General features: G+C 40.5%; 1 protein-coding gene across 3 annotated transcripts in view; it reads right to left on the bottom strand.

Annotated features, from left to right (window-relative positions):
- The window catches only part of MARCHF6 (membrane associated ring-CH-type finger 6), a 76,596-nt gene that overhangs the window by 7,564 nt on the left and 56,535 nt on the right, over positions 1-12,497 (bottom strand). For 2 of the 3 annotated variants that reach the window (XM_081231506.1, XM_081231505.1), the window contains exons 21-24: positions 9,377-9,573; positions 7,619-7,753; positions 2,182-2,271; positions 97-229 (exon numbers count right to left, since the gene is read on the bottom strand). In XM_081231506.1, the coding sequence (XP_081087632.1) occupies positions 97-229; positions 2,182-2,271; positions 7,619-7,753; positions 9,377-9,573 (555 nt within the window). The remainder of the gene's footprint in view (positions 1-96; positions 230-2,181; positions 2,272-7,618; positions 7,754-9,376; positions 9,574-12,497) is intronic. The other variant, XM_081231507.1, reaches the window with a different exon arrangement.

Raw genomic sequence — 12,497 nt, 5'->3', positions numbered from 1 at the left:
GCATTTGGAGCCAGGCAACCTCTGATACCATAAGTGACAAGAATGGAATGATGTGAATAAAGGTGCTCTCTCAAGCTCTCAGCCAGCATTACCCACCAAGTAAAGGAACGACGCCGGACGCGATGACATAAGGTACACAAAGGGAAAGCAAGAGCACAGAGATCACTGGCGCTGCCAGTTTCCGAATGATATACTGAAGGTCAATGTTCCGGATGCCATTTGCGTAAACCTGAAACATAGGGGTAAAAAATGAGAATAAGGATACCAGACAAATTCCTCCAGGTTAACAGAGCAATCTCTGCTGAATTCAAGCACAGGGAGCTGGATCTACCAGCCCAAAAGATTCAAACTTGCTATTTTTTCAGAAGTCAAGGCAAATTCTGGAACACAAAAACATAAATATGGTGTCCATAAGTTTTTAAAGAAATGCATTTACTTCCTTACACTTTGCAGTTAACTCTGCTAAGAGATAAAATAATAAGATGCTAATCTAGCATAATAATTACACTAGCCTTGTGCTATACGATACCAGATGGCATCCAATAATATTAGTTGAAGAGTACGTAACTTGAAGTAACTTCATACATAAATTGTGTAAGAGTGACCTGTGTTACTACTCAAGATTGCATTCATTTTATCTGACTATAAGAAAACATTATAAACAGGAAGCATGTTTCTAAAAAGCCTGTATAAATCACATTTCAACAAATCGAAAGGTATTTAATGGAACAATTTAGTATGAAAGAATTCTACAGTGAATTTTTTTTTAAATTCAAGAATTTCTAAAATATTTCACCTCATCTAGGAAGTTCTACGGGATAGTACTGCAGAGGAAAGAATGGATGGAAATGGGGAAATCTTGGGAATAATGGAAAATAAAGATGGTATACAGAAGGGGACGAAACAGCAGAGCATTGTTTGTGTTTTTCCCCCAGCACTTCAACCTCTCCTGGCCCACAGTCACACAATGTGGTGCAACTCCAATCCCCGGGTCCCTCGGAAGTGGGCCAGAACATTTCAAGGTGAATGACAAACAGGCTTACTGCTCCACAGGTCCCCTTCTGACCCCCCCCCCCCAAATCCTTTTAACCCAAATGCATTTAAATTAATGCAGCAAGGCATCCGGGTGTTTCTCAATCATTTTACTTAAACTTAGACACGTGTATGAGAAAGAATGCATCAGAGAGCAAAATATTATAGAGATCAACAGTGTTTCACAGCCCCCAGCTGTAACTACATGCTTATTCTCCACAAGGGTCAGAGTCTCACCTGGAAACTCTAGAGTGGACTGGTCTGTACTCCTATCGGGAATGGACATGCTGCCACGCAGCCCGCAATCCATCTCACTTCAGAATCAGCCCGCACTTGAGAGATGTATGCAAACACACACCAATTCCCTGGCTCTCCCCACCCTCACACATCTCCAGGTAGAAATTTTTGGATGAGTTTCCTGTGCATACTGGGCTGAGAACTACTGTCTTTATTTCCCGTACATCAAGGAGGTATACCTTCAGTGCTACAAAACTGTAACACCTTATTAATTTGATGCTGCCCTAAGGACAAGAGGGTTGTCCGTACGTCCATTCTTTAGGTAACTAAAACTTACAAGAAATAAGTACCGAAGTCTACTATGTTGGTTACTTTGGAAGAAATCTTCCTAAAATGAATTATCCTACTTCCTAGCCTTATTATCAAAGTACAGAAGTACCATCTATTGTTTTCAAGGTTATCACCTCAGTGACCAAATTATGTGATAGCTCCACAACACCAAACTGCCTTAGGTGTTACGTAGCTAAAATATTCCCAAAGAGCTCTGCTTTTCTAAATCTATTTTTGCCTGCCATTTTCTTTATTTATTGCCTTGAACAATAAGCTCTTTTCCTTACTACAGGCTTACAAAACTGGCTACCAAGCCTTCATCAGAACTCCTGCTCTAAAAAAAAAGCACATATGCTAAATTTTGCCTTTACTTTAGTCAGGGTTCTAGGTACTTTAAGATACTGGTTAACTTTCAGATAAGGGAAGTGTTAAGAGTAGCTGATGAAAATTCATGGTGATAAGAGTAAACTGACTTTCTCCTTAAAAAAAAAAAAGTTACATATGTTCATTAAAGAAAATGTATAAAACTTAGAAAAGTGGGAACGTGGAAAATAAAGAGTCCCATAAGCCGAACTCGCTTACCTGCTCAATTACAGTTTTCAGCCACCACTGAGGACCCATCAATGTTATAGCTGCAATGATTTTGGCATGCAGGACTCCAAGTGCCCAGTCCTACGATAATAAAAATCATTTAACAGATTTTTGTTTGTTTTTAGCAATAAACCCAGCACAGAGGCTATTTCTTGCATTATTAACTTCAAAACAAAAATTCTGTTGGATTAGTAACAATTTTACAGAAGAATAAATATGCTGGAAAATCCAGGGAATTTTTCCCCCAGCAGCTCAAGTTCAGTGTTTCTATCAAAACTCATTCTTGTGTCTTTCAAACAAAAACAAAAACAAACAAACAAACAAAAACTACATTATTTTCCCAAGAGAACTAAGAAAAGTGTTTAATGGACATCTGAACAAGCAAATAAAACAGTGCCCTAATTTTACTTCATCAAATCATCCTTGGGCTGCTTTCCCGGTTGGGCTCCTGAAGGCTCAGAGCGCTTCCAGCGGGTGCGCTCGCAGTTCTGCTGAGCTGTTACTAGGACCTCCCCAGTCACACCAAGCTCCCCGCTGTGCCTCTGGCCTGCCCACCCCACTATCCACCAGGTGGCCAAGGGATCACCACTCCCACTGCCCAAGTGATCTCTTAAAGTGCAAGTCAGATCATTTAAGGAGACCTCCCTGCTTACAACCCTGAACACAGCACACAGCGTCCTTCATAATCTGTTGTTTATCTTAAAAATATATATATACATGTATGTTTTAAAAGTATCAAGTAACATTTAAATCTATTCTTACATTAAACTGAAACCTTTCCAGAGAAGGCTGGAGTCCTCTGTGACCACCAACCCAAATCCTGATCCCTCCCCAGCAATAACCACTGCTAACATTTGGTATGTACCTTCCAAGTTTGTTTCCTTATGCACCGATCTATGTCTATACATGTATGTCCCATAGGAAATATGTAGTATCAGTTTTATATGGATTTTGCTCATACTGTTCTGTTCCGATTTTCTGGTTTGGTTGGTTGGTCTTCCAAAACATCTTCAGATAGGGTGGGAGGCTGATGCATGCACTGAATTCTTGCATAACCTCAAATATCACTCTTCATCCTGACAGACGAATGGGTGAATGACATTTTTTCTAGGTACAGGAAGGTTGGGTTTTGTCCCTTTTATCTCAGTGGTCTCTAAATGCCCTTCTGCCTTATGGTTTCAGTGCTACAAAGTCCACTGCCAGTATGCTTTTTTTTTGAAGCTTGTGATTTAATTCAGAAATTTTACCAAGATGTGCCCAAATGCGTTTTTCTCATCAATTTTCTTTTCACCAAACCTGATGAGGTCCTTCAACCTACAGATCAGTTCTTTCTTCAACTCAGTTAAAAATGTCTATTTTTGTTTCAATGTTGTCTCCTATTTTTGTTTCAATGTTACTTCATATTTTTGCACTGTAGAACCCTAATTATTATGGCCATATTAAGTCTCCTGGGTGTATCCTCCAAGACTCTTCCTCTCCCCTCAATTTCCTATTCTTCAGTTTTGCTCTGTGCATCAGTCTTCCAGGCCTCCAATCTGACTAGCCACATCTTTAATTCATGTACTGAATTTGTTTGAAATCCACGCTACGTAACATCACGACGATTTCACTCTGGTTTATGGCTGCTGTTGTGCGTGCATGCCCCCATACCCCTGTGTTTTTATTCTTCTATTTGAATGCTCACGGCTCTGTAAGCAGTTCTCCGTCACCGGGCATGTGTTCTGATGGCTCTGCCTGGCCTTCCTTTCTGTGGCTGCTGGGCCCCCCTTACATAAAACATGTGTTATTTTTCTCTGTTGACTCAATGTGGTTCAGAGGCTCAGACTGAGAATATTCTAAAGGGCTGCAAAAGGATCTTTAGCCTGTCAGACCTCTGGGATAGCAAGCCAACAATTCCCAAATAAGAACATGGAGAAATCCTCCTTGCTTTTTCTCTATCCTTCCAGGCTCACAAGCAGGGAAGATTCAACCCAACAACTCGCTTTCTCTTGGCCTCTGGGAGTCCAGAAGGCACCCAAGTGAGGTTAATGTTCACCTGAGGAGGTCCACAGATCACTGAGGTTCCAGCTCTTTCAGGATCCACTGCTTTCCAGTCCTTTCCCACAAAAAAAGACATACCACACTAGCTCCTCTGCTAGAATTAAAAAAGAGTCCAGCCTCCCATAGGTCTGTAGTCACTTGACGCAGGAAAGGCAAGCAGCTTGGAGTCAGGGATGGACAAAAAGCAAGCTTTTCTCTCAAACTTTGGGATTTTATCCAGAATATTAAGGATACCATGCTACACACTCTGTTTGCAACTTGTGTTTTTCCCCTACTCAAAAACACGTCAGGCCTTCCCTGGTGACACAGTGGTTGACAGTCTGCCTGCCAATGCAGGGGACACGGGTTCGTGCCCCGGTCCGGGAAGATCCCACATGCCGCGGAGCGGCTGGGCCGGTGAGCCATGGCCGCTGAGCCTGCGCGTCCACAGCCTGTGCTCCGCAGCGGGAGAGGCCACAACAGTGAGAGGCCCCGCGTACCGCAAAAAAAAAAAAAAAAAGAAAAAACAAACAAACAAACCAAAAAAAACACGTCTGAGAGCTATCTATAGCAAAACATATAGCAAAACAAAAATACAAACAAGCAAAGAAACACACAGCTCTACTTCCTTCTTTTTAACTGCAGCACTGGATTCAAAAGCAAAGATAGATCACATTTTATTTAGTCATTCTCTACTGATGGACATCTGGGTTGCTTCTAATTTTTTGACATGGTAAAAAATTATATAACAGCAGAACAACCCTGGTTCATGTCTCCTGCACACATGTAACTGTTTCTTTGCAGGATATTCTGAAAAGTGAAAACTGATGGGTCATAACATATAAGCATTCTTAAAACTGAATAATTTCAAATAATTCTCCAAGGTCACAATGTTGGGCACTGTCCAGACCACCAGGAACACAAGTGTGAGTGAACAAGCTGCGTCACTGCTCAATGCAGTGAGGGAGAACAGACGGCATGGGGAAGTTGGAGCCCTTATAAGAGTGTTAGAAAAAGGTTGTTACAGTTCCCTGGCTCGTGTGAGGTGACTTGGGGAGGATTTAAGGAAGCAGGGCTTTGCTCTATTCCAGATGCTACTTAGAAAGTACAGGTAACCTATAACTGGGTATCGTAATCAATCTTACCCAGAAGAAGGGACAGGCTGGGGCTAATCCAACTGTAGTTGGAAACAAAGGAGCAGCCAATCACGTCAGCCAGGGCACTGGCACGTTGGGGCATTTTTGTGGTTTGGACAATACTCATGTTTTGCCTGCGTTCAGACATGATTATGGAGGGGTCTTGAGTCTGTCTCGATCCATCATGGTCACAGAGTGGCCTTGTGTGATGCTGATGCTCTGTCAGTTGTTCACACTCAGCAGGAGGCCTAGCTCCTGGACCTCCGGGGCTGTTTTGCTCTTTTTCAGTGCCGCGTACTGCACAGCCTCAGGAGGCGTGTACCATCTGTTTGCCGCATCTGCAGTGACCACCTGGGTTACGGTAGCATCTGCCTGACCCCTCCCCTATAAAGTTGTGTTTCCCTCTGAGGTAGCAAGTAATCTGTAAGGTGACATTCTCTCACCATGCAAACAACCACTTCTGCATTGTGGTGGCATAAAAACACGACCACAAATCCTTCTCCCATGGAGTGGTAGGGGTCTACGTCCCCTTCCCTTAAATCCAGGCCAACCTGTGACTTGCTCATACCCAGCAGGATGTAGTGAAGAGCAACGCTGCAGGACTTCTGAGAAGAGGTCATAAAAAGTGATGCAGCGTCTGCCTTGTTTGTAAGAAGCCCAAGTGCCTTGAGGCTAGCAAGCTGTAAAAAAGCTCAGGTACATCCAGGGGCTCCAGCCAGTAGCCCAGATAAGGTGCAACCAATAACCAGCACCAACCCTCACACACGAGTGATGACGTCTCCAAATGATGCCAGCTAATAAGGCTGTCAAATCACACTCAGCCACGGAGCCTTCCCAGGCGAGACTCCAGATAACATGAAACAGACGCAAGGCAGTATATACCCCGTCTTAATATCTGACCCACAGATTCTGTGGACAAAACAAATGGCTGTTTTACGCCAGTAAGCTGGAGCTGCAGGTAACTTGCTATCGTAGCACGGTAGCTAGAGACCCATCAACTTCCACCTGAGGGGGTCAGAATCCACTGACAATCCTTAGAATCAATTATTTTGTTCGTTATTGCAGAACAGTAACTTTCCTAATTAACTGTCAATTCTTCTACCTTTATGGCTGGCACTATTCTGTGAAAAATAGCCTTACTTCAATCACTGATGCGATTGGCCTACACTGCACTGCAGCTCCTGCAGAACGGCGTCGTCTCTGCTTCACGACTCCCCTTCCTCGCTCCCTTTCACTCCGACTCTAACCTGTGAGCACACCGGATGAGAGGAGGTCCCCATATCATACACTCTGCCTCACTCCAAGGGCTGCCCACGAGCTCCCTCCTGGAATACACTTCTTCCTTTCTCACCCACTCCTCTGCACTCTATCGTGCTGTCCTAGACATTATGTCCTGCAGAAGACGGCACCTGAAGCCCCCAAGCTGGGCAGATGCCTCTCCCACACGATGCTGTGCTTCTTGTGCTTGCCCCGATCACACACAGTCACCATCTTTCCCACCAGCCTTTAAGGTCCCCAAGAAGTTCCTGCATTAGCCTCATTTCCATCTCACTTATACAGTGCAGGGTTTGGATGTACATTAAAGCATTCAAGTAAATATCTGCTGTGAGATGAAGCTTATGGGGGTTCTTCATCTGGAAAGTAGAGGATAATTTTCATTTCTGAAAAATTCATCATAATCTACTAAAAGGAGATTTTAAAAACAAGGCTGAAAAGCCTTTGAATGACTGAAGTCAATACCTAGCTCTTTCCCCTAATACCTCTTAAAAACTTGAGATCTATGATGTTAACTTCAGGCTCTAAGTAGGACAGAAAAGTTAACTTTCTTTTTCCGTGAGCATTTTAAGGCCTTCGCTGTGACCTGCATAGGTTCCCTCAGAATGCTCTTTTTAATAAGCCTGTGACTTTGTGGGAAAAAATGCTGCAATTTTTCAAAAGGGCAAGTTATTGCTTCAAGTCTCAAAGCCAAAAGGAGCAAGATATCTCACCCTAACTAAAAGTGAAAAGTTCAACACGTTAGTTTGTATCTCTAAACACTGGTGAAGCCTATAGTGACATTTTAAACCTATAAAGTAAGGTATTTTAAAGGTGTTGAATGACCTGCATATTTCAAAAGCTAAAATGCATTATCTAATCGATTTTATAAGAGTTCCTACAATAGAAAAAACTAAGGAGTCTTCTTAAACAAACTGCTTAAAATCACTTTTAAACAATTAAGAATTTTTGATTCCAAATACATAAAGAAATATCATGAGCAAAAGACACACACTTACCTGCCATGGGTAAAAAAGAGGAGTCTGATCCAAAGGGACCCTCAGGGGGGCAACAATAACCAGCTCAAACAGAAGCCCCAGAAGAAGCGGGACGACTCCAGCCAGCAGCACCGCAACTATCACGGTCTTCATTATCTATCAGGGAATGAAAAGCCTTGTCATTACAGACTCTATGACTTTTAAGCCAAGCTCTTTATCTCATGTGGAAATTTACTCTTCTTTGACCTGATGCCTAACAGAACGAATATATACCTTAAACAACTTACATTTTATGTTACGTTTAAATGAAATCTGAATGTGTAACTATAAAATCTCAAGCTGTAACAAAAACATGAAATTACTATGCATTGTTGCTACAAAATTATAGGAAATTCGTTTTATTACATATATTAATCAGGTGGCTTTGCTGCTTTTCTCAACCTCAGTCTCAGGAGTAGGCTTCTGTTTGTCCATGAAAAGCTACTGGTTGTCCCAGGCCCCTGATCCAGTGGTGGTCCACTCACAGGCTGACCTGTGACCCCTGAGGTGGACTGGTATAGTTGAAGGGCTCTGCATAACCCCAGTTAAGGTAATTAACCAAGTTGATCAAATTAGCTCCCCTGAGAACAGTACAGTCCAACAGAACTTACTATGATGACAGAAATGTCCCACATCTGTGTTGTGCAGTATGGTAGCCATTAGCCACAGGGCTACTCTATTAACACAGCTCTAGAATTTGGACAAAGCGGGAAAATGAAGTAGACACAAAGAGAAGAGATAATACTCAAGAGCCACTATGAAATCCTGACAAAGAAATCAGTTTTTAAGTGGCCTGATGTCCCTTTTTCTTAAGGTAGCCTCAGTGAGTACATCCATTTCAACAGCAAGAGATTAAAATGGTGTGTATTAAGACGCAGTACCTACTTCTTTACATGGCAATATGATATGGAAGAATATCAAATGAAAAGTGGTACTAGCTAGTTTCTGTATTTTAAATATAGGTAAGTGTCTCATCTTATGGATTACAGAACAATCAACGCCCTCCATTCTTAATATACAATTAATCTCCTATGTTTTTCTTTCAACACTAATATTAAATAGCTATTAAACTTTCAGTGAAATCAAGATATAAATTCAGATACCAGAGTTGATTATACAAATGAAAAGGCATAAAGCAGTGACGTAAAACATATTTACCAGTCATAGCCAACGTTATGATCAATCAGTAAATTACCACACCTGGACAATCATCTTACAGTGACATTTTTTCCTCATCTTTGTGACAATTAAGTTCTTTATTGAGAGTAATAATTCCCATTACTTACTACACTTTCACACTAGCCAAGACATTCTTGAATAACAACAGACTATAATTAAAGGACTCCCATTTATGTGAAAAACACTGACTTAATCCTGAAGTCAAGATTTTGTATTAAAAAATTTTTTTCAACCAGATTTTAGAAAAAATATCATTAAAGGACATTTCTACTTAAACAAATTGATTTTAAATTCTACAGGATATCTTATTACTCAAGGGCCTTACCGGATCATTTAATAGCATGATTTCCTTTTAACCCTCAAATACATCTGACTATGTTTCTCAGAATGAACCAGAAAACTACTGTCTTAAAGGAACACCCTTTCTAATTCAAAAAAATCAACTCTCTTGACTCTATCAACACAGTGAAGAAACAAAAGTGAAAAAAGATTAAAAGAAATTACTGGAAAAATATTCACGACTCCTGTCAGACAAGATCAGTCTTTATTAGGAAAACCTACCATAAGGGACCACTCCTTAACCTTCTGGAAGATCACTCTGCGTCCCTGTGGCATCCATGCCACCAGCACTGTCACCGCCCTGATGGTTAGCCAGCAAACATAGAGACCACAAGCAGCTGTGTAGAGCTCATGGATTTTGGCAGTCCCCGTCCAAAATGACATTAACCAACGGCCAGCAAATACTGAAAATAGAAAAGCTAATACATGAGAAACAGTCATGTAAAGAGAACTCTAATCTTGACGTCAATGTTGTACTACTAGTATTTTCAAAAATTTCAGTCATTTTAAGTGATTATTAAAAACACATCACATTTTGATATATCAGTGTCTTTGTTAAAAGCAAACAAACAAAATAAAAACAAAACCCCCCAAATTCAAAAGAATGTAATTATTTGACTAAGATACAACCAGACCACAGTAAGTCACCGGGGATGAGCTCTCCTATGACATGCATTCTGACTTGCCAGGCCAATTACTTGTTCTTTGGGGACTGAAACGACTTGAGGGGGGTGTTATTTTTATTGTCTGTATCATAAAATGAAATCATTATGCACATAATAGGCCAAAAATGGAAAACTTACTTTCTATTATTTGCGTTGTCAATACTTTTAACATTTAGGAACATTAAAAATAATTTAGAGTAACTTTCTTTCAATTGGGTCATTCATTAAGATAGAAAACTAATCAGAAGTGGGCACATTAACAAAGAATACCACACTAATTTTTCTTAGGAAAAAAATTAAGATCTAAATATAATGAAACTTAGGAAACATGTGAAAGTTGTCTAAGGGATTGCCTCACACAAAGAGTCATTACAAATCAACTCCACAATGTACCCACAAAAATCTAACTATCAGGCAAGATCATTTCTATGGTAACTTTCTTTACATGGTTACTTATCTTAATCAGGCTGGAGAGAAAAGGAAGACCCCATTTCCAGTGTCTTCTTCTCCTTAATACAGCACTTATCTGTTACCTTTCAGTGTCTACAAGGAACCAGTGGCTGTGCTGAACATGTTCCATACATTTTCTCATTAATCCTCCCAACAACCCTGCCAGCAGCAATGACCTCCACTCTGAAGACTAAGAAACCGAGGCTCAGCAACAGAACCTTGCCCAGGAAGGTCACACAGGGGAGGAGGCTGAGTGTGAGCTCCTGTCTACAGGGCAGAGCTCATGCTCTTGACGGCGGACCCACACTGCCTGCAGTCAAGCTAAACCACCCAACAGTCAGGTTTACAGGCCACAGAGCTGGTAACGTTACACACCTCTGTGCCATCTCACAGACAGCTTGGATATGAAGATAACTCATTTTTTGAAGACAAATACATGTTAAGTATTTATCTACATGAAATAAACACACGTGCATGTTAAAGATATAAAAATACCACTGATAATTCAGTAAAAATGTCTAGCATTCTGTATATACATATGTCTACTCCAAGATTTTTTGTTGTTCTTTTTTGGTTGGTTTTAAAAAATTTAGGGCTTCCCTGGTGGCACAGTGGTTGGGAAATCCGCCTGCCAATGCAGGGGACACGGGTTCGAGCCCTGGTCCGGGAAGATCCCACATGCCATGGAGCAACTAAGCCCGTGAGCCACAACTACTGAGCCTGTGCTCTAGAGCCCATGTGCCACAACTACTGGAACCCGTGCTCTGCAACAAGAGGCCACTGCAATGAAAAGCCTGTGCACCGCAACAAAGAGTAGCCCCCCCTCGCCACAACCAGTAAAAGCCTGTGTGCAGCAATGAAGACGCAACGCAGCCAAAAATAAAATAGAAAAAAAAAATTTAAAGGCTGCTTTTCATTCCGCACTTCACATACTTCTAAAGTGTTTTTGAGAGGTCAGGGCTAGTTTCTAGTTTGCAGTAACTTAACATTAGCTAAAATGCAGCTACAAGAAAGTAACCTATGGGGAAAACAGCATCCTCTCCACCTTAAATATGTACTATGACAAAAGCATTTCTATGATTAAACATAACTGCATTCCTTCCACTAGATGGTGGGACTGGATTAACAGGGAAATATTTACTTAACAATCTTTAATGAAATTAATGTACCTGTATTGCCAAATTCAAGCACTAAAAACTAGGTTTCCCTCTTTTGTTATTTTTAATATTTCTGATAAAAACATGAAAATGGATCATAAAAAGCACAAATGTAAAGCTGTCCAAAGTTCAAAAACTGAGTTTTCTCAACAATGTTTACTACACTGCACCCAATGGTTAACTAGGTTTTGTCTTTTTAACAGCTGAGGTCTGAGTAGTGAACTTAAGAGCAAAGTTCTCACGGTCAAAAATCATTGTGCAGAAAGAGTGAAAAACAAAACAACTTTATTTTTACCAGTTTAAGGTGAATCACAACTCTTACAAATTAGAAAGTATTTTTAAGAAACCTCACTTGAAATTAACTAGCTGCTCTTCCCCAGCCTTAGCCCTCATGGGAAAACTCAAGTATTTAATACAAATTTGATTTATAAAGTTATACTGAGTTAGTGCTATAATCAAGACACTAACTCCATAGCATGTACAGGCTTGATAAGACCTGAAAATTATCTTCCACTTAATGATTATTTAAGTGGCTAACACATATCGGTATGATTCAGAATCTTCTGGCTTGCCATAAACACTAACTAGGAGGATGGGGGGACAGCAAGCTGTTTCTGACACTTTGTCACTGGCTTTGGACTCCACCCCCATTTACCCCTGACCTCTGCAGAAGATGACAAACTACTATATTCATCGACAGCTTCTTGTTAGATGAAGAAACCCTGTTTAGCTGAAATTTAGCGATTAGTATTTATGATACTAATGATAGTATTTATGATACTATTATTTATGATAGTATTTATGACAGTATTTATGATAGTATTTATCATACTATTTATGACAGTATTTATGATACTATGATACTAATGATACTATGATACAGGTGATAAAGGGAAACAGCCTGGCTTCATAAAGGTCTCTAACAACAGCAGGCAGTGGACTGGAAAGATAATTACATAATGAAGGCAAACATAATTAACATCAAAACACTGGCTTGAAAAAAATGACTTAAGCCACCCAGATGAGTTTTTTTTAAATGCATACATTTTTATTTTAAAATGCTGAAAAATG

The sequence above is a fragment of the Mesoplodon bidens genome, assembly GCF_964165515.1.
Source record: "Mesoplodon bidens genome assembly, chromosome: 4".
Classification (NCBI taxonomy): Eukaryota; Metazoa; Chordata; class Mammalia; order Artiodactyla; family Ziphiidae; genus Mesoplodon; species Mesoplodon bidens.
Note: the sequence above shows the minus strand (reverse complement) of the source record. Positions and strands in the feature narration are given on the sequence as shown.